Source organism: Falco peregrinus, chromosome 3 (genome assembly GCF_023634155.1).
Source record: "Falco peregrinus isolate bFalPer1 chromosome 3, bFalPer1.pri, whole genome shotgun sequence".
NCBI classification, from domain to species: Eukaryota; Metazoa; Chordata; class Aves; order Falconiformes; family Falconidae; genus Falco; species Falco peregrinus.
In genome coordinates this window covers 52,741,620-52,764,893 of record NC_073723.1, presented here as the reverse complement: position 1 = coordinate 52,764,893, position 23,274 = coordinate 52,741,620, and the positions used below count along the sequence as shown (strand labels likewise).

The 23,274-nt window shown below is 37.1% G+C and overlaps 1 protein-coding gene across 1 annotated transcript in view; it reads left to right on the top strand.

Annotated features, from left to right (window-relative positions):
* ASXL3 (ASXL transcriptional regulator 3) overlaps window positions 1-23,274 on the top strand; it is a 128,114-nt gene that overhangs the window by 15,034 nt on the left and 89,806 nt on the right. Inside the window, exons 2-3 of the mRNA XM_055800195.1 lie at window positions 9,309-9,391; window positions 9,741-9,743. Of these exons, the coding sequence (XP_055656170.1) occupies window positions 9,309-9,391; window positions 9,741-9,743 (86 nt within the window). The remainder of the gene's footprint in view (window positions 1-9,308; window positions 9,392-9,740; window positions 9,744-23,274) is intronic.

Genomic DNA, 23,274 nt, shown 5'->3' with positions numbered 1-23,274 from the left:
GGTCAGGTTATTTTGCAAGGTCCCTGGAAAGAAGTGGGCATTTAACTTTTCTCAGAACTTCAGGAAAGCTGCTGCTTCTATTCTGAGTTTTGTTTATGTATTTATGTATGAATACTAACACAGATACAGAGCCGTTATATGTTCTTTGTAATCTGCCTGTATTGTGACAAATGTTTTTTAGTAATAGTTGTTAAATAGTGTATTTTTCAAACCTTTAAACAGATGCTACCAAATACCACTACAAGCCACCAGTATGGACTTCAGTTCTGCATAAATGGTGTGTTTAACAGGGCAAGTGTGGGTGGATTTAGGTGATGAGGTGGGAGAAAGGACTATGTAGAGAGAATGATAAGAAGGACTGAACAAATAAATGACACAAAATGGGTATGAGTTAGTGAGCTGCAAAATATTATCCTATTTTTGAAAATCTTAGATGAGTAATTGTCAACTGTGCCATCTGTACGTAATGTGGGCTTCCAAACTTGTGGCAATTAAAACTGCCTAGCATCCCACTCCAGCTCAGTATTTTATTCTGCGTACAAGTCAGTACTGAAGACTAATCTCCTATGACATTAATCGTCTCATGAGGAGAGACGGAATAAATCACAGTAGCCCTTCCTCTCTTCACTCATGAAGATAAATGCCATAACATGATGGCTGATCTTTGTTATGACACTAACCATTATATATTTAACAGAGATAGCAAAATCCCACTGACAGCTAACAAAAGAATTCTCTCTTTACACATTCTATGAGAAGGCTGTATTTCTTTAGTTCAAAACCATGACTTACCATATCTGCTCTAAGAGCAATTTAAGCAGATCTGGATTGTGCCAGTGGACTCTATTCTGTACACAATGATGTCATGATTCAGACTAATGAAAACTGACATAAAGTAACTGTGCAAACTTCGGAAGGAAAAAAACTGCATAAAACCCAAGGACTCTTAAGACTCTTTTGTCTTGTCCATTCTGACAAGAAAGAATAACTCTCTTATTTAAAACAAACAAGCAAGTAAGCAAGACCCCCCCCCAACCCTAAAAAAAACCCCAAAACAAAACCACCCACCAACCCCAAACAAACAAACAAACCAAGCCCAAAGCTTTCATCATTTTTCATTTTATGGAGGTTTCAGTTTTCTACTTTTCCTCCAATACTTGAACAGGTGGGCTCAAGGAACTGCAAGCAGCTTTTTGTCGTCTCTATGATTGCAAGGGAATCCTAATTTTTCCAGCTTTATCACTTGCTGTATACCTCTCAGGAATTTCCTTCCAGGTTTTCCATGCATTAGATACATTCTGGTCTTTCTCTCTGGGATAAAATTACTAAGGAATATTCTCAGTAATTTTCTGCATCTCTGCTTGCTTATTAATTTGAAGGGAGTGATGCTGTGTTATCATTCTGTGAGTGAGGAACAGAGCAAACAACTGAGTTGTGTTTATGGACTTCCCCTCTATGAGGTTAAGAAGACCAATGTGACTTATACTGGCTTTTCACCCAAGCATCAAAATGCTGTAAATTACCTGAGATATTTCCATGCCATCTATCTGACAGAATTTAAATGGAAGTATAAGTTTTACAGTTTTATGTTTGCTGTTGTTAACCACAATTAAGTAACATGGATAGAAGTGCTTTTTGTTTGGTTAAATATATTCCTGCTGCATGAATGGAGTCAATTTCAGTTGCAGCATGAAACTCGTCTTACCTTTCTAAGTAGTGAATTTTACCTTGATGAAACACTGAAAATGGCCCAAACTAATGTGTTAGAATTTTTAGGTAGAGTGCATAGTTTAAAATATTTTATTTGTATTCTGTTATCCTTCTCCCTCCCCCCCCCCTCTTTTTTTCTTTACTTTTTTTTAACTACTTTTTACTTTTTTTTGTTGTTTGTTTTTTGCCTTATGGAAATCTTAGGTCTGTATCTTTAGGACACTGTCTAACAAGATAAGCTCTGATAGTAGAACAATGGCAAGAAAACTGGCATAACTGTCACCTCCTGTTAAATTTGGTACATTCAGAGAGTAGCCAGTAGGAATTTTATTTCTCACATTAAAAGTAGCCCTTACACATTACATTTGCCTGAGGAAACTGAGCGATGATGGCTTTTAAAATAAACACATACCCATTCTTTCTGATTTTTCTGGGAAGTTTTACTCCTCATAAGGTGTATAGCAAACCTTCAGTGTCTCAGAAAAAAAAAAAAAGTCTGTATCAGCCTTTGATAGAGAAAACAGAATATATGGAAGCAAATGTGTTTGGGGTTTAGTGCTTCTTGGTGTTTCTTTTTCCTTGTTCCCTTAGTAGTGATGAATGTATTCACACTAGTGATGGTTCTTTTCCTCTGTTATCTGTAATATAAAGGCAGCTGACAGGGCACTCATATCCATTCTGCTCCATTAGTTCCAGTCACCTAAGCATGGCCTTTCTTCATTTTGTACAGGGGTAGGTGCCAAAGGGGAATTTTTATTGCTGCTGGAATTAAAAGCATTTCAGCATCGTGGCCTGTGCGATCACCAAATGAGTGCAGATTTTGGTAATGTTTTTTGGGTGGCAGAGCTGTGTTTTGCTCCCTTCTCTAGAATAATGATTCATAGCTCTAAACAACTTTGGCCCATGTTTTTCAGCTGTGCACTGATACGGAAATTGAAACTTCTACTCTGAACTAAATAGACAGAGAATATGATCTACAAGCCATGGAAGGTTCACAATGCAATTTGTTCTGTCAGCACCTAAGAGCTACAGCGTCCTGCTAGCTAGCTATTTGGTATTGACTACCTAGGCAGCGCTTGTGTAACTAACTGTGTGTGTGTTTTGGGGAACCCATGGCAATGGACTGCATCTGTATGGATGTGCTAATGTTTCAGGAGGTAGAGGACATAGGAATGTACTGTGAGAGTATACTATGGTAAGGACAAAGGGGGAAAGGTATTTCAGTAGGGATGTGGAGACATGGGACAGATGGACGTTAGGGGTATTGCAACACCTTGAAAGATAAGAGTATCACTTGGAGAGTAGAGAAAGGCTGGGCAGAGTGAGAAGCAATGGGGTATTGTGATAAAAAGCAAGAGGAGTTACGGCTTGCATGGCTAAGCAGAAGTCTGGACTGTGCTGTCAGAATTGAGCAGTTGTTCTGGGAATCTGGATGCTCCATGGCTTGAACTGAACTCATTGCTAGTAATCCTGCTGCTAATAATGGGACCCATACCGGGATAGAAAGTTCGACATCCTGTTTACTGGGGTATGTATCTTTGATCCTGATCTTACAGAAATCTGGTAGGATTCTGTGTGCTCACTGGGTTCACCCTGTTACAGTCACTGAGGTGTTTATGGATCTGTGCTGACAGAGCCTTTAAGTGAAAGTTCCTGGTTGCTCAGACATGCTGATTGCATTAGAAAAGGGAGAAATATGAAGGTTTCCTTTTGTTTCAGTATGTCGGACCAGATCAATAAGTTATTATAAGTCAGTTGTTTAGGGTTGAAAACTTTACCCTACATTTTCTGGTGTGATGTAAGAGGCCATTAGCGATGGCAAGATGTTGTTGCTGCTTGCTAGAGCTTGTGCCTTTTAAAGGAATAACTGAATTGTATGTATAATTTTAACTGAATTGTAATCCAACTTCTTTTGAATTCAAAATGTAAAGTGTACAGTTTATCTGGAAGTTCCAAAGCACTGTTGCAGACTTTTATCAGTTTTAAATATGACATTACAAATAAATTTTAAAAAGAACAATAAAATGGCCCAGGCATCTCAGAAGAAGCCTCAAACCAGGCAGTCAAAGCAATGGAATGAACAAACAAATCATTCAGCTTCTTTCTTGCTCTTTCCTTTCATTATTTTAGAAGATGATAATGCTTTACTTATCTGGCAGGTTAGCAAAGTTACGTTGTTTCAGACCAACTTGCAAACAAATTATATAGTAGAAATTCTCTTGCAGGAAGCACCCACCAGGTTGCTCCCTATAACTCATGCTAAAGGAATTGTAAAGTGCCTTTGACTGAGAGGGCTGGGGAAAAATGTGTTTTTTTGGTGTACCTAAAAAAAGTGTGGGCTAGCTGGCATGCAGATTGATGTTAAAACTTAATTTAATGTATTTCAGAAGGTTTAGGTATTTTTATACATTGCTTTCTTTGTCATGTTACATCTTTGTTCCTTTCCTTGCTTATCTGTAGTGATGCATGGATTACAGAGACAAATTCATAGTATGGAGCATACTGTGAAAGACATGTCTTATGAAATGCACGTTCTACTCAGGTTTTATAAATTATTGTAACTGCAACTGCTGAAAGACAAAAATCCTACCGGGAGAACTACTACCGCTGTTTCAGCTACTTTTAATGTTTTAGTACTTGGAAACTACTCTTTACCTTTCTTTTAATCACCATCAGTCAGAGCTCCTTGAACATCTATTTGAGAACTTAAATATTAAAACAGCTTGCAATGCATCTTCCCTTCTTATTTTTATCGCTCTTTCCTCCTTTTTCATGTATCATGTACCCTCCCTCCTCTTGATCTTCTTGCTGTGTTTTCTTCATCCATCTCTATGCACATACTTTCTTCCGCTACTCTATACCCTACCCTGCCTTCTTCATCTAACCATTTATGCATCTTTCTTCAAACAAAGGGCTTTGAACTTTTACCAGGCTGCTGATAATTCCCCAATGACTAAAGCTGTTAATCAAAAATGAATACAAAAGATTTGAGTGGGGCATTTCCCGCAATAGAAGTCAGTCCTCCTGTTAACCTCACACAAGCAGCTGGAAAAGACAATGCTGGATTTTTTCCAGGACACTGTTCTTGTACCCTCTTCGGGACTTTGTCTTCCAATTCATTAATTTAGTAATGGGTGGCTAGAAAATATCATATATTTTCTGCTTAAGAAGAGGAAAGTTATTTTTCTGTTCTTTTGTTCACCCTGCTGTCTTTGGGCAGTAAAAAAATGTCTATTGTGCAAGTTCAGCCTGACTTGTATTTTAGCTGTTGACTGGGAGCACTGGCAATAACTGTACTGTTCTTCTTTCTCTTCACAGATTATATAAATAATGTTCTAAAGAGAATTCCTTCAGTTTATGACTAGTCACTCAGAATGTAGATTGACCAGAGATATGATAAAATGATCCTGATTTTTGTCAGCTACCTGACCGTCAGATCCCTGCAGGCAGCTTCCAGAGATGGAAGAGGCTCTGGCCAGTTCCAGCTAATTCTATGCTGGCTGTACAATCGGCATCAACAAGCCCACTAGACTGATCTGCCAGCTGCTTTTGGACCACAGCACGGTATCAGACCACACTTGGTTCTTGTTTAGAAGAATCATCTTCTGTCAGTGTAAGAACTGATAGCTGCAGGACTAGTGGCTGCTTCTCTGGCAAAGCTTCCCAGTTTCTGTGAGGAGAGTTTATGTGTGGCAGAAAGGCTGACTTGGAGTGCGCCTTTCTTTATGCTGTCCCTCTACTTGTGTTCCCTCTGGTGGCTGAAATGCAGACAGTTGAACAGATCTGATTCAGGTAGTCACAAGAAGCTGTGACTGTAATGAAATTGATATAATTGATACAATGAAGGTCATCATTGTATCAATGATATAGGTTCTCTTACAATTTTGTAGGTGAGCTGAGTATTCAGGATTTCTCATGCAAAGCTGAGAGTCTTGACTCTACTCTAGAGTTTTCTTGTTAACAATTCACTAGAAAGTGTTTTTCCCCCAGTGTGGCAACTGATTTTTTTGAACAGTTGTCCATGCACAGATAATAGATGCCACGGTGAGAAAAGGAATTTGGATTTCTTCTTGTCCCATATAACCGACAGGACTTTTCCAGTGAACCCCGGAATGTATATATTTGTGGCATCTGTGTAATTATTTAGTATCTGTGAAGTTGTGAGTTGATATGTGTAGGTGATACAAACGACAGTTTGTCAGGCCGCTACCATTTGCTGGGAGGTTCAATTTCCACTGTGCTTGGTAGGATCCAAGTCATCTTCTCTTTGATCCATTAACCAGGGTTTGAACGAACACCAAGAATGTATTCAGTGCAATGACTACTTCTGTTCTCTTCCAGATTGTCCTGATGGGTATCAAATTATTTGTCCCAGTTATTTAGCGGCTGTCCCTTTTTAAGGCTGTGGTTGAATGGCAGGAATAAATAGAGCATATTTGATCCTCTGTGGTAGAGGTTGCAGTCAGTGCAAACCATTCTTCTGCCATTGTCCTTAACAAAATATGTCAGAACAGTCATATTCTTCATGACAGTACTTTGGCATGTTTTAATTTCAGCATTACTAGTCACTGGCTGTATATGATATGAATATTGGTGGATGGAGTGGGAGGAAGGAGAAAGATATTTAAAACAGATAAAGGCTTCCTCCCTTTATGTAAGTTACTTTTTCTCACCAAGAAGCCTATGACTTAACTATGCTACTGCATTTTAGTGTTTTATTTGCCTTAAAGCACAGTTAGTAATTCAGTTTGGATTTCTAATATTATTTTTAAGTCTTAGAAATGCAAAAGGGATTGTGGGCTTTTAGCAATGTTAACGGTGAGATACAGAGACAAGAGACACTACTGCAATTATCAGTTCAGTGTATTCATTAGCTCACAGGCTCTTAAATAATACTCTGCTGTTTTCCAAAACTGGGGGAAGAAAATGAGATTATCATTAAAATGTTTTTACAAGTAATCATTTTATTACTGTTGGGTTTGGTTAAAACGGGATGGGGACACGGATACAACAGCATGGCGGGAGAGGCAGAAAAAAATATCCTTACTAAGGTTCTCTGCTAAATTAATCTTTGTTCTGATAAAGAAAATCAGGTACACAATAGCAGGATTTTCAACTTAAGCAGTGTTTGAATTGGAGAATTAATGCTTTTCAGTTAGGATATGAACAGTTCTTTAAAAAGCAGGGTTTAAAGGGTTTAAAGGGTTAGATGAACAGAATTAAACTCGTGGGGTGTATGAACTGCAGCCCACACTACATGTCCAACGTAAAACAATTCCACACAACGGGCAATTGTTTGCTCCAGTACTTTCAGCCTGTCTAACATACTCTGCATTTCAGTTTGTCATTATACCCTGAATGTGTCCACTTCATACTGTGGTATTTGAAATCTGCCTTGTGGGTTTGATTAAACTTTCTGTAGTGGTGTTATGCATCTTGCTTGTTAGTTTCATTGTTGTTTGGTGAAGGTGATATCCCCTATCCATATGTCTGGTCATTGTTCCCACAACCAGTTCAGCACAGCTTCCTCAGCACAAACTGCTCTCCCTTCTCCCATTGTCCAGAACAGGGTAACTTCTGATGTTTGCATAGCTTCATTGTTTCCTTCCCTTTATTGTCAAACTCACGTGGTAACACTTGGCACTTTTACTGACTTTTATAGAGTAGGATGTGATGTCATAGAGAAGGGGACAGGGCTACCCAAATTTTCTTAATTGCAGGGAGGAGCTGCCCAGGTGTGCTGAGGGGCCTGTACTCAGGAAGAGAAACAGGGAATCCTCCACAGTGAGTAACCCCACTTTCAAGTGCACACAGTTTCCTTCATAGCCGTGTCCAGTACAGTGTAGTTTCCTCTTCTGTCCTTTCCAGTGTGCCCTCTGGAATGTTCCCAGTTCAGTTCTCTTCTTTTTCCTTTATTTTGGTGTATTCTCATTTTACCTTGTCCTTTGTCTTCTTTCTGAAGGTTAAAGTTTCCATTTTTGTCTCTTCACATCATTAATCTTTTCTCATCCTCATCTTAATCTTTATACACATTGTCATTTTTCCAGTGTGTCATTGTGGTTCTGTCACTAATACATGGTATCATTTCTCTTCTCTTGCTGTGTAATGGCCCTTTTCCCAGCCCTGTGCAGTTCCTACCATCCTTACTCGTTGCCAGTACTCTTTCCTACCCACTCTTCTTTCTTCTTTCAAATCACCTCTCGGTTTTCCTTTCCTGATGGGTCTCTTTGGAATCTTGCCTATTGATGTACATGAGATAAGTTCAGTTCAGCTCCCAGACCTTTCAGTGCAGCCCTCACTTCTGCATTTTCCTTTGTGGAACTGCAAGATAAAGGATGCAAAGCTCATCTGTAACAAAGAACCAAAGGATTTGGTAAACTGTGTTTTGGCTGCGAAAGGGGAGAACAGGCAGTAAATCAGAACTGTAAAATGGCAGCAGAAGGCTGAGCTGGTCAAGTTGTAGTGAGTAGAAAGGTTTTGGCTTTAGGTGAGCTGCTTGAATTACAGCCCTGGCTAGCACCCTTCACAGTTTGATGACTTGCATGATAAGATGTGGTGGTATCTCTAGTTCCCAGTGGGCAAGTATCCATAGCAGTAGCTACTTTCACAATTGCCATCATTTGGTAACTACTAGAGAGAAGCTCAGGTCTGCGTGAATTTGGAAACCAAACTGATTTCTTTTTTACCCAGGGCAGAATACAAGTTTTAGCTGAGATACGTTGGCAAAATGCTCTGGGAAGCTTGATTGCTGTGGCCTGTGCTGCACCTTTTACTGCTGATCGAAAGGTTTCCTTTTCCAGGGCTGTCAGTCTGGCACTTTACATGAGCAAAAGAGTGGCTGTTCGTTTAACAGCTGAAAACTGATGGGGACAAAAAGGAAGTGGAAAACCAGAAAAGTTTGTACAAGATGGTTGTATCTGGAAAGAGGAGTGGTTTACTTTGGGTTCAATTGGAAAAGGCAAAGGAGTGGAAAACTGAGCTGAACTGGAAAAATATACTGCACTCTGTCATGTAGCATCTTGTATGCTGTTACTGTTCTGACTTCTTCATTTTTCATTGTTTTTAGAAACAAAAAGCATTTTAAAATTGAAACTTACCAGTGTCAATTCTCACAGGAGCTCCTGTGCTACAAATGGAAGGTTTTAGCCAATTTTGTTCCTGAGGTCATGACAAAACCTAAATATAGAATATTCAAATGACCTCAAATAGTTCTAAAGTAACAAAAATAATAATAAAAAAAGACTAGCTGTCTCTTTGTTTTGCTTTGGGTTTGGGTTTTTTTTTCCCTTCTGTCTGAAAGGAACTCTGTTGCTGTGTCATAAAATCAGTTGCATATTTCAACTCATTTATTTGGAACCTGGTAAGAATATTTCCCAGGCAGATGTAGCAGATGATGTACAAAAGCAGCAAGTAAATCTTATTCTTGCTGCAGTTTCCTGGACTGTATCTGGCCTTCCAACAGACAGAGGACTCCAGTCTCAACACTACTGTTCCCTGCCTTTCACAAATGACTACATAAAAACTGCATGATCTCATAACCTTTCAGACTAACAGGACAGCTGTGTCTCGTCACTTAAACAATTATTATTTCCTTTCAGGCATTGGAAAAGTACCCCAACTCACCAATGACTGCAAAACAAATACTGGAAGTCATTCAGAAAGAAGGGTTAAAAGAAACAAGGTCAGTGTTCATATGTACTGTATTTTTGTTCTCTCTTTGAAAGCCATCTAGGAGTGGTATATAATCCTTATGAAACCAAGTGTTGTTTAATGGCTGAATTGATTTCCAGTACCAAAGTGGGAAATATAGCTGGTGAGGTTTGTTTGTTTATTAGTTCAAGGCTTTTAAAATGGTTAGTGACTGGCTTAACTTTGTACCTTCCAAAAGGAGTCTGTGGGCCAGCTCCAGTCCAATGGCTTTTCTTTAGAAAGACAGTGTTATCTGCTCAGACAGCCCAGTGTTATATCTCATTTTTGCTTAAGGACCAAAGCTTGACAACTGGGTTGACTCTGCCGCCATGTGCGTGCAGAAAGTGTGAGATGGAGTTAGATGCACTCCTCTTACTTGGGATTGTGGCCTGGCACTTAAATCACTGTTACAACATGCTGGTGTTGCCCATGGTAACAGGGGTTGTGCTGATAAAGAATTGTCAATGGAAGAAGAAGGATGTTTGAACACTAGGAGCTACTCTGTGTGGCTGCAGAGGTTGGATACTGAGGTGCTTAATAACAGCGTGCTTTGGATGTGGATTGCAGCTATAATCATTAAACTGTTAGGGGACAGGTGGGTAATCCAGAGCCTGTGGAAATCAACAGTTGTCTCCCATTGGTGCCTGGTTCAGATGGGCACGCAGCTTCTTGTTCCCCAAAGGTGGTCGACTGCTTTGTAGGTCTTGTACTGACATGCAGATGCAAACTTGAGCAGGAAGTTAAACACGTTAAAGAAAAACTGCTTGGTTGGTTGTTGGGGGTCTCCTACAAGATGCAGTTTCCTCTCCTCCAAATGTTATAGTAAAATTTTTCTGTTCTAATAAATTGGTTTAGTACTTGTTGCGGTGTCAACGCAAAGGGAGACATCCAATTTTTATTTTAGTTACATCTTTTAGTGTGGAACATAAATCTAGGACAAGATAACTTCAAAGCCAATGTAGAGGAGTAATAACACATTATGTTTGTTTACTTCTGAGTTTATTCTGGTAAACCAGGAGTAACCATGGGATATTTTTACTGAATTCACTGTTGTTCTTAAGAAACACAACACTATGCATGATCATTTGCACTGCATAACCATGCAGTGCTTTTTGTTAGCCTCATAATATAATTATAATGGCTTTTAGTATTTTGGAAAAATTGCAAAAGATATGGTAGCAAGATCAAGATGAAGTTGAATTTGCTAGCTTTTACAGGTATAAAATGCTTTAGTTCCTGTCAAGAAATTGCTTCAAGTCTATTTGGCAATGATGCCCAGGAAACAAGGGGAAGAAAACCTCTGAAAATAAATATACAAATGTGTGTTATGCTGCAAGGATTTGCATACAACAACAGAAATGCAAGAAACACCAACTTTGAAAATCTGTTTTTATTAAGATACTGTTTCTCACAGCAGCAAATAGATCGCTTTCTTCTTATGTCTTGTGGTATGAGACAACTGCATGCCAGAGGCTGATATGCCTGATAATACTATTTCTTTGTAATTTAAAAAATTCTTGTTTCCATGAACAGTGCGTGAATCAAATTTTTGTGGAAAAACTATGGGATAGAGTGAAGGCAGCACTTTTATGATTTAAGTATAGAAGATATGGAAGCCCTTTTTAATTGCTGCAGAATGAATAGTGAGAGAAAGATTCTTTTAAAGAGGTTCAAAGCTGTATCTTCTTTCATTTATTTAGTTACTAAGAAACGGAGAATTTGTCTATTTGGCAATGATGCCCAGGAAACAAGGGGGAATAGGAAGGAAATTCAGATTAATTCTTATTTTTATTCATGATGTGGTATGTGCAGGGGTGTATGTGTGTGTGTTGTAGATTGCAGGATGCCCTATGTGGTCATGAGTATCTAGATAACTAAGAAGGATAAAATTCAATATTCTTTACTCCTTACTTGAAACATTGAACTGTGTTATAGGCTAGGTCATCCTAAACTGATTAGTGTAAAACTTTTAAGTTCTGCAATTGTAAAAACAAAACCTGTCAATTCTGTATTGATTTTTTTTTTTTTTTTTAAAGTCTGGATTCTCATTTAACTTCTGATTTCATGTAAAAGTTGTGTTTCTGCTGCATTTTAATATTGATTATGCACAAATCTGCAAAGTTATCCAAGTGCCTAACTCTTAATAGGAGCCGGTAAGGTATTTGACTTCATGCACATATTTGTTGATTGGGCCTCAGTGAATTAGTAATGTTTTGTTTTCACAGTCCTTGAATTTAGAGTCTCCCATTTACATCATCCAGCTCTGCAATTTCTTTCAGTACATTTCTGCCAGTGTGATACCTTTGCTGTTACTAATGATAATCATTCCCGGGCTCTATGTGGTAGCCAGCTAAGATGAGCAAGGGATGTGAATTTATGATGTGCAGTCACCTGGTCATAAGCCGTAGAATGGCACTAGCATATTTTATTCTGTACTGATTTGTGTCTTCTTCAAGTCTAAACTTGTACCAGCAATATGTTACCACTTCAATATATTTTACTTATTCCTTTATACTGATTATCATTGTCAGTAGAACCCTGGCAATCCTAAATGAAGGTCTTCAAAAATTCTCTGCTCTACTGTTCCATTTATAGATGAATGAGATTAATTGGCTTAGTCATTTTTCAAATATATTGCAGTATTAATTAATATCTAAAGCTTTTTGCTGTGGTAGTAACTGTTGAATGAATAACATGATTTTCAGCAATCTCATTGTCATTATATGTAATCTTTAAAAAGACACTGTCAGACTATTCAGCCTCTTCTTTGCGATAAAGACATCAAGTTGCATATTTTTTTTTTATTACTCAAATAATTAAATATGATAGGAGGAAAATTCCAAAGTTACAAAGCAGATGTATGTTAGAAATGAAAATGAAAACTTACTGATGTGTCCTGTGAGATGTTATACACCTATCCAGTTGCCTGTATCTTGGGGGATGTACAGCTCAATTTTGTTTTTTGAATATCTTTCCTGTTATGATGGTTGGTTGTAAGATGGTCAGCAGGCAGGCAGTTTGCTACATAAAAGGAGTAAAAGCTCCTAAGGTAAAACTTTTTGGGACGTAGAAAATATATGATTTTATTCCAGGGGTGTGGGCAGGGGAGGGAGAAGTATTTATTTAACATTAATGCCTGTGCTGATAGTAAAGAGCATCAGGCCAACAGTCTTGGACACTGAAATTTCTCTATCAAAGAAGGCAGACAGCAGCTCACTCCAGTGCACAGTGCTCTGGATTTTCCTCCTTAGCAGCCACTGTCCTATTCTTTTGAAAACAATACCCTGTCCCATTGTAAATTTCTAGACTTGCAACCTGCTGGTTATGCATCCTAGCATGAGATTTTGCTGATTTTGCTAGATTGGCATAAAAGTAGTCAGAGTATGATCTACTCTAGCCTCAGTGCTCCTTTTCCACTGCCCCTCACTAGTCTATCTCGATCTTGGATTTCTGCTGTTATTTATTCCTCCTAAGATCTAGAAGTCCCCTTACAGTATTGTATTCAGGTCTTCTGCAGACTGTTTCTCAAATTTATTTGGGCTGCTTTATCATGTAGCCTTGTCTTTCAGCATGCATGCATCCCTTCCAAGTTCAGTGTTGTATGCTTATTAGAACTTGTTACCTTTTGCAGCCTGGTATTTCTCTTCTTTGCTTATGGAAGTCGCACAAGAAACAATGTCCAAAGACTCATTAAGTTGGGCTATACGATACCTACTGCTGCTTCCCTAACTACAGGGTCTGCTACTATGTCGTAAGGAATGTTTTCATAGATTTGAAGCAACTTGTTCTTGACAAGTCTATGTATTACTCAACTTCTTATCTGCTAAATACTTACAAATAATTTTTGTTCCATGTTTTGGGGGAATTGAAATTCAGTTCCTGCAGCTCTACTTCCTTGACTCTGCCTTTTTCATTTTTTTTCAGGCTAGTCACTAGGTGTTTTGTAGTCTTTTTGGAATCACTACTATCCTCTACAAATTCTCAAACATGACTATTCATAATTCTAAGACTGGCCCAGTCAGCTCTAAATACCTTATGGTGAATTTGATCATATTTAACTGATTTGAGAATACCTGATTTATTTAATTATCTAATCAATTTTTCCATGTTTTTTCCTTGTGGTGGTTTCAGTAGCTGTCTAATCACCTTTCTAATCAGGTTTCAAAAAAGGAAAAGTACTAGCACTTCTGTGCTTTTGGTGCAAGAGCTCAGTGCCACCTCTTCACAGAAGAGCAAGCCAGTTTCTTATCTGTTGGTGTGCTTATTGAAATGTCTTTGCCCATGGTGAGTCAGTGAGTTTGCTGAAGTCTAATTTCCTGAAACCCATTTTCTTCTTTTTGTGTTCTCCCTAATTTTCCTAAAGGTGAAAAGCCATCCCTTCATGAATGCTCAGTGTTTTCAGCTACTTTTTCTGTAGTGGTTCAAATCAAGCCTAATACTACCTTGCTTCCTAACTGCTTTTTACATCTTCTGTTCAAGGATTTTTGTTCCTAACATGGTCCCCAGGACTTGCCAGATGCTTCTCTGTCCCTGTGTCTTTCTTTTCCAGAGAGGTGCCTGCATGGTCATAACGGGGATGTTTAAAGAAGTCATGTGGTTTAAAATTTTTTACAGGTTCTCACAGAAAAAAGCTTCTCTCTCCAGTTCTCCTGTTTCTTGCTATATTAAACTCTGACCCTAGTACCATCCTTGCTTTTGTCTTCTTTTGTCCTTACCCAGAAATTGCCTGCAGGAACACCAGGAAGAATAACCTATCTATTCCCTTCTGTTTGGGGCACTGCACCTTCATGAAGGGTAAGACCAATTGAAGACTGCTTAAAATGATCAGGGGAATAAAAATAAGACAGAAGTTAGTATGAATTAGGTGTTTGGAGCAAGGAAGAGAATATTGAGCTTAGACATAGACAGTCTTCCAATACATAAAAGATAGGAAAAAAGTAAGGGAGTAGGTTACCCTGCATGTCTAATATGGGCAGGACAAGAAATAAGGCTGTTAAATTGGAGCAAGAAAAGATTCCAGTTAGGTAGTAGAAAGATATTTTTTTGTTCCCCCTTCTAACGTGTAATTTATTTCCGTCATGAACTGTGGGGGAGATGTGAGAGATCTCTAGATCTCTCTAGAAACAATTTAGATATGTGCCTGTCAGAAATTATGATTTGGTTGATGCTGCCTTGAACTAGGGGAATGAACTACCATATCCCTTGATCCATATAGTTCTATGAAATTTTTTTTAGATTAATTTGCAGTACTTGGGCCATACATATTGTTTGAGTCCTAGGGGAGAATATCCAGTCAAATTCTGATAAATGTTTGATGATAATAACCCTAGATTATGTCTTGGCTTTCTATAATTCCCTTTCTCCTTTGCTTGGTGAGTCTGGGAAATTGATTTGTCTGGATAAGATTAAAGCCAAAGAGTCTCAGTAGAAGTTAAAAGCCAATAAACTTTCAAAATGGGACAAGCAATGTTTAATTTTTTTGAGTGCAACTTTAGCCCACAGCTATGCTAGCTATTTACTCTCCTCCTCCATTAGACTCAGGACTATGAAACCTGGAATGGGATAATTTAATAGTATTTTTGCTGTTCAGCTCAAGTAACTGACCTCTGTATTGTCAAGTAACTTTGATTATTCCGTTCAAGTAATTCACAGAAGACGTTAAAAAAAAATCGCTTTGTCTCATTCTGTTTTTCATTTTCCAGTAGGAATCTTGAAATTCTTTCCTTTGTTTCTTTGTTGATCTTCATTTCAACTATGAGAATCATGGCATCAGTCCTGACTCCTCCTCCTTTTTTTCTCTACGTATTTTGTCTTTTGCTACACAAGATTAAGCTATCTGTTGATTTATTGTTGTGATAGTAGTCTTTCACAAGACTAAGAAGAGATGCTTGCCACTGGCACTGGCTATAGTGCTGTTTCTTCTGCACTTCACAGTGTTGATAATAATCTATAGTGAGTAATAACAAATTAAGTCTTCTGAGCCTAGGAAAGCAGCAAAGTATGACCCTAATAAATCTCAAGACACTCTTACTAGATTTACACTCTTTGTGTAGAATTATTAAAGTAGTGGGCTAGCTAGAATTAAACCCACTTTGAACTGCTGAGCGGAGTCATCAATGGAATAAAACACATGATCCATGCAGGGTCTGCCTTTAGCTTTGAAGTGAGATGGTGCTCCTGGAAATATTATCGTTACTTCTGAATCCTTTGATCTTTTTAACAGTGTCTCTTTAAGCCTTTGCATACTTCATCCTTGGAGCTATTGACTTAAAAATAAAACCATTCTGAATGTTGCTGTTTTTGTAAATAGGTTAAATGAGCTGGCAACTGTCTTCTGTTGTTTTCAAGATCCTTGTTTTATTGTGTATGCATGTAGACAGACACATTTTTACTTCCTTTCTCTGTAAAGTAATTCCACAATGTCATTGTGATTCATAATTATTAACAAGTCATAGTTTTTATCTTCTACTTTAATAAAAAAAAAAAAAAAAAAGGCAAATGCCCTCCCCCACCCAGTAACCAAAAGCTCTTACAAATTGCACTGAGAGAACCACAGTTTTTGTCTTAAGGCTCTGATCGTTAATGGAAGAGCACAGACAGTTAAGAGGCTTCTGTGGTTGCATATGTCTGATAGAATTTATTTGGGAGCCTCTTCAGCTGAAGGAGTGCATTGTTTTGTCTTGAAGGTAGTTATTCCCTGCAACGGACTGAAAGGAAGCCTTGATGGGAAGAGAGAGAGAAAGCTATTTGCATTCTTTTGCCTGGCATTATTAAGTTGATTTTTATGCCTCTACAGATGTGGCTTTTGGCTGTAAGGCAGTGAAAGAAACAAACTTTCAGTACGTGTCTTTCTGCATAAATTCACTTCAGACACCACTTTGAAATGCTGTTCTTCCCAGTTTAACCACCTAATTTGGTAGGCAGTTGTGATAGCAGCAATTCACCAGCTGAAAATCTCAGGCTTACTCCTTCTTGCCTGGGCATTCCCAGCATTGCTATGCCACAATGCAATCTAACCTGGGAAAAACTGATGGGTTTCCTACATATGGCACTCTAGCGTTGGAACTGTAACTCGGATGATCACATGTATGTCACCTCTGTGATAATTATTTCAGATTTTGATAGTGATGTAGCCGTAAAACAACTATGATATTAACTCGAGCCTAAGAGCAGGGTTGTTAATTCTTGATTCCATTTTTCTGCATTGTGATTATCCTACTGTTAGTTTAAAGCTAGCTTGGTTATGTCTGTACAACCGTAATCCCATCTTTGTATTGATTTGGAAAACCGTTTTTGGGTGCTAATGAAACAGATGTAAAATGATAAAATCTCAAATGTTTTCCCTCAGCTAATTGCAAAGGCGACAGAATTTTTATTAGTGATGGTGCTTCTTCCATTGTGTATGCCTATAAAACATGTATTTCAATATAAGTCATTTAACTACTTTGAATGTATTTTTTTTCCTGAGCCACCATTATCTTAATTTTTGTTCCATATTTTAGTTTTTAGAAATTATCTGTTGGTTTTTATTTGTTTGTTTCTTTTAATACTGCTCCTCTTCCCTTCACAGGACAATGGAGTCTCTGCTTAGGGACTTCAATAAACAGTCTAGTAAAATCAGTCTGCATGTCAGCATTTTTAATAAAATTACCTGTTTGTTTGGTTTGGGGTTTTTTGCATGACGCATATAGTAACAGCTTCCTCAGCTGTTACAGGCAGGCTAAAAATCATGCTTGTTCCATGAATGCAAATTCCTTTGTTAGTTTTATTAAAGTGTGGATTTAATTTTGGAAATACTTCAGATGATAAATGATGGCACAATTTAAATAATAAGAAATTTTTGAGTATGTCACAGAACACTTTGGAGGATACTCTTCTTAGTGTTAAGAATATTAATTGATCATGTGTAAAAAGAGACTGGATATAGAAGCAAAGTAATATTTTTCAAAGCTAAATGCAGAGCTAAGAATGTAGCCTGGTCCTCTGCTCCTCCACTGTCAATATTCTGCACCAGCAACACGAAGTAATGGACAGTATCTACTACTTCCCAACTACATGCAGTCCTTCATCCCAGGAGATTCTGCTGCATGAATCTTCCTTCTTTCTCAAAGAGGTCACAAGCCCCGTGGTCTCTAATTACCCCAATATGCTGTCATCCTTTTTCCCTTCCTGTATACGAGGACTCAAACTCCATTGATCTGACCATTCTATGTGCCTGAAATTTTCTTAATGTAATGTGGACATCCCATATTTCAGTATTTATTTCACATTCTGGCTTAGGACCAACCAAGCTTTTTATTTAGTTCCAGTACCAGTTATGAGGATATAAAAACACAGTTACATCATTTTATCATGTCTGGGACCTTCAGTAGGTGACTTAGAACAATTTAGAAAAGTTCATATGGCTTCCCCTTTTGTACTTTGCTCCTGATTTGTTATCATGTTGAAGTTTGTTCCTGTATGCTCAGGTGAACTGAAATTTTGGAACAGGTGATTCTCTTTTTTTAAAGATTATTGTTACTGTTACTTTTTTTTGCTCCTGTAGTGTTCACTACTTCAGTTTTCCATTTGGTGCACTAGTTCTTCGTGTCTGGGTGCTAAAACATATATTGTAACCACCTTTCCACCTTTCATGGAAGTCATAGGAAATAGTGCTGCTTGATTTTTTTTTCTTTTTTTCTTTATTTATTTTATTATATTTTTAAAAGATCTGTCATAAAGTTGTTTGCTTTGACTGTATTAGCAGCTCTGCAAAATGTGTCTGCGAAGACTGGGAAAACAGGAATCTAGCCTGTGACACACCTGCTTCCTCATTACTATTAAAATATTTTCATTTTACTTGTGTTACTTAGCTTTCTGCTTCTGTTACCCAAACCTAACCTGCATTTTTGCGAAGAATGTCATGCTAGTGCGGTGTATAAAGCCTTTTATTTGTTTAATGCTTTACTGGTAAAGGGAGAATAGCCTGTATGATCATGAGATGCTCAAGTTATAATAATTCAGTGGAAATGTGAAAATCTTAAAAGGTAATTTATTTAGATGTATTAGGAAGGTTATGTATATGTAATATACATATGTAATATGGTGGTTAAATTTTGTAATGTGATAAATTTATTTCAACTTCTAAAGGTCTATATTGCAAAAACATTTTATATTTGAATGCATGCCCAAGTCCTCTTTGTAAAAGCCTGATTTGCTGAAATTAAGACCCCTGTAATACATTAACGCCATTACTTTTTTAATACAAGAGGAAATCCAACAACTTAAATGTAACAAATAATGGAGAGCAGTGCAGATGCTGATGTTTTTACAAGATTTGCCAGTTTTGTGCAGTAACAACGAGGCTTTCTGTTAAAGGACATCTTAGTTTTAAAGAGGAGGTGGACATCAGCTGTGATCAAATAGTGTAGATATGTTAGCAAAGTCAGTGTTGGCTTTTCATCATAGTGTAATAATGCCTTTATCAATATATTTTGATATTTAATATACAAATTTAGGTTGTGTTTTATTTTTCCTATGTTGTGTCTCTGAATGTAGAGTACTATTGAAAGAGACTGAAGAGTAGTAATGTAGTTCAGGCTGATGAAATGGGAAGCCTGCCGCATTATAAATTGGTGTTAACCATATGCACAGCATTATCCTAAATTGCATGTTTTGTGTTAACTGTCTTCCCACATTTCTCCTAGGAAGTGTAACTTCTTTTTTAGCAATATTTAAGTATGCTACAGCTTTTTTCTTTAATGTTTTTTGTATTTCAAAGAGTAAATCTGTGTTAAAGTTTGTGTCTGTCTTTCAGAAAGAGAAATTGAATAAGGATATCCAAGCGATCTAAACATGTTCAAAACAATGAGATACTCACAGAAGTTATGCTAGGAAAGTTTCACCAGCTCTTTAATCCATCCTCCCAGCAGTGCAAGTTTATTGGTTGGTTTGTTTGGGGTGGCTGTTTTGTTTGTTTTGGTGGTAGGGCTTTTTTTTGCACGCGCGCGTGTGTGTGTATATGTTTCCTATAGTATAGTGCTTTAAGCCTGATTTCTTTTTTTAAACCACTGAAGAAATGAGACCTTCCACAGTGTACAGAGTGTTTTCCTGGTCTTTTATCCAAAGTCTGCCTGCAGTTCTATAAACAGAACCATGACTATGTGGAAGGTAGGTAGATACATATATGCTCTTTGATTTTACTATCTTTACCAGCCTGCTTTGCCAGCATCTTTTTAAGAGGAGAAAGGGCATAGAAGAACTTTCCAGTAATAGTTGTGCATTGTTGTCCAAAGCCAAAACTTTCAAAAATATCTTTGGGAAACTGGGATTTGACAGACTATGTTCTTTCAAATCATTGTTCTGAAATGAAGTTCTGTTGTATATTAACATTACCTATTAACATTGGTAATAAAAATATTTTAAAATAAAAGTCATAAACAAGACCTGCAAGAGAGCTTAATATCAGTGTATGCTAGTTTAGAGCAAAATGAGAGAACTGTTGCTGAGTAGCCAGCAACCTTGTGCTTAGCTCTCTTGCGCTTAGAAAAGGCAAGAATAATCTACTGTATTTCCTTTAGGAAGTATTTGAGCAAATGCAATTCAGCACGTAAGCCTGTCAGGAGCAGCCATATATATCAAACTTTCAAACACGGAATGATATGGAGACTTTAGCTAGGAGTCACCTTTTGAATGAACACTCTAGTAGAACGTTCTTGGGAAGAGAGTTTAATCTGTTGAAAACTTAAAACCTGGCAGTGAAAATTGAAGTCTGGCTGGTAACTTGAAGACATGCCTGGTTTAATGGATTTATGAGCATTTGTTGCAACATCCAAGTAACCTGAGTAGCTGCTTTTTCTTGCAGGTGTAAAATGAATTATTCTACGTTTCAACTTGCTAGTTGCTGATAGAGATTTATTTGTTTGGGTTTGATATTTTTTTTGGCATTTCTATTTTGTTCTCAGTATTTCTTTTGCACTGAAAAGTTAGTATTTAAACCTATTATTTATTACTGCTTTGAGTTTCATTTATCCAACAGCTGACTTTTGTCTTTATTTCTAAGCACTCTGTCTTAAGGGACATGCACAGCATCCCATAAAAGGGTATAATCTTTTTTTTTTTTAATGCTGTTTCTAGTATTCCATAGCAACTGGGGTGGCAGGGAGGGGGGAACAGCCTAAAATGAACACTACCACACAAGCAATTCATTACAGATTTTCCGCTTAGTATTCAGTAAATTGTCAAGTCCTTATTTTCATCATTAGCATATTTTTCACAGAGCAGAAGCGTAGCCATTTCTGGCAGACTGAATTAAATGTGTTTTACTTGAATGTGAAAGAAGATGACATTGTCAGGCTTTCTATGAAAGCATCATTTTCTAGTAATAATTTATTTTCTGGAACAGTTTGCTGTGGGTGCCTTTTATGTTTCTATAAAGATATGGGTATATGTTTCAGTCTACCTGTAGTTAAACCATTTCTTAACTGAAGGGAAAAAAAAAAAAAAAAAGGAAGCATTTATTTTATCTTTTTTATTTTTTCTTCACATCACATGAGCTGACTGGTATAGTCATGCACTGGCATATTTAACTTAAAATTTTGGAATATGTTTTCATAGAATCAGGACCAAAAAAAGCCTCAGAATTTCACTGTCCAAGGACTATGAAAAAGATCAGGTGCAACTGTTCAGAAAATTTGTTACATATGGAATTTCATTCTATCTAAGGCTAGCTGACAGCAATTCCATTTAACGCATTTTGAGTCTCATAGGTAGTCATCTTAATTACCATGAAATAAAATTACATTCACATTCTTAATTTCAAAACAGAATTTAAAAGTATTTAAACATCTTTTGTTTGCTTACATACTATCATGTGAAGAAAACATGTTTTATGCAAGTTCTGTTTTTCTTCCAGTGGTACAGAAAGATCCCATCTTCTGCTTGTAATCCCAATAAACTGTGTTTGTCAGTGAGGCTGTTTTATGATAGCTGTATGCTAGAACCAGTAATTGTGTGGCTGGAAAATATTTACAGTATTAACAGAGAACTGAGAACTGAAACATATCATATTAAAGTATAAATAAAAGAACTTAAATACTGTATGTGTGAAATTGTTTATGTGCTTGAGGGTGTAAATATACCTACAGACAGAAATTCAGCTTTGTACCCATGCACTTACACGCATCTAAAGTTGTAAATCTCAAAATTATACTCAAAATACATCCTTTGCTCAGTTATTCCAATAGCAAACACTATGGGAAAGAGCTCAAAAGATTCCCAGGAATTGTTTTGCTCCGTGCCATCAGTAGCCAAAAGAGAGAACAAACTGTTTTCCCCCCATTTCTTTTGGTTTTCATATTATTTGGAATATGAGAAAAGGAAAATGTGATCTAATAGCTCTATTGCTGGAAGGTAGTAGTTACTAAAGAAAAAACAAGCAAAAATAGCCAAGTCACCCTATTTAGCATCTGCTAGCATCCATAGCTACTGCTGTATCTTCGGTATGTTTCAATAAGATTGCTTAAGATATGTTTATCTGCTGTCATCAGTCTATCAAGATACACATTCTGTACCTTTTTTCCTAAAAGAGCTTCACTTGCATGCTTTTATATGTCATTTACAAATAAAATAAAACAAGCCTGGTATCTAGACAAGTAGTATTTTCTCTTGCAGGTGGCCCCCATTACTTGTTTTTGTTTCCTTTCTTTTTCTTGTTAACAATACACCAGGATTTTTTGTTTTATAGACTGCTAAATACTTTAGGTAGCCATTATCAAATATGGAATCATTGTGTCAAAAATAACATGTCCCTCACAGTCATCACAAAGGAAAAAACCTATGACCTATAAAGGACAGCAGGAACTTTTTGAGAGGAAATCTTTAAGAATAGGTGACAAGCAGAAAATTGTTGTTTTGTTTTGTTTTTAAAGACTGCTTGCTTTCAGTCAGGCAATCTTTTCTTGGCCAGTGAAAACTGGGCAGTTTCAAACTGTACATATACTCTTAACTGTCTGTCCCCTTGATCCAAAAGCAACACCGCTAAACCCAATCCAACCATTTACCTTTCTCTGTTTGTAGTAGTCTAAACCCAATCCAACCATTTACCTTTCTCTGTTTGTAGTAGTAGCTTAAGGATATTAATGTAAACAATTGCATCAAAATATCATTCAGTGAGATGATGTACTGAACTGTATAAACTACAGCAGTAGCGATACAAGATTATTTTTTCCCAGGCTTACAGTCCAGGAATTCATGACATGATTAATACTGTCAATGGATTTAGTATTATAATTTAATTCTTTATTAAAAATACTTAGAAGCATTGATTGGGATGACTAACAGAAAACAATTTCTGGTTAAGACTGAATTTTGTTTGTGATGCCACATGACTTTACATTTCTTTGGCGCTTTCTTTGTATACATGTGTGCCTCAGCCCCTACAGTCAAAGGGGTTTTATTAATGATTTCAGCAGAATTAAGCTTATTTTCAGATGAAATGATGTGCCTATCAAGAATGGCTACTCTAAATCTTTTATTTTAGTTGTCAGTGCTTTGCTTTTGCAAATTATTTTATAGTTACTATTGTTATAATTATAAAACATTGTCCTAAGACATTTCGAAATTAGATTGACTTTTAGTTATAAGTTAAATAGAAACTTAAGTCTCTCAGTCCCAGACTTAATGAGCTGTTGTAAGTCAAAAAAGAATAAGGAGATCTGCTAATAGTATGAATTGCAACAGCTGGATTAAGTTAAAACACAGAAATAAAAGTATCTGCTCTGTCCTTTGAGGCAAGGAAAGAACCTTTTGCTGTGCTGTTTTGCCAAGTTAAACTCTCTTGTGTACAGCAAGTATAACTTAAATGTTTCATGTCCACCCAAATATTTTAGTTTTACC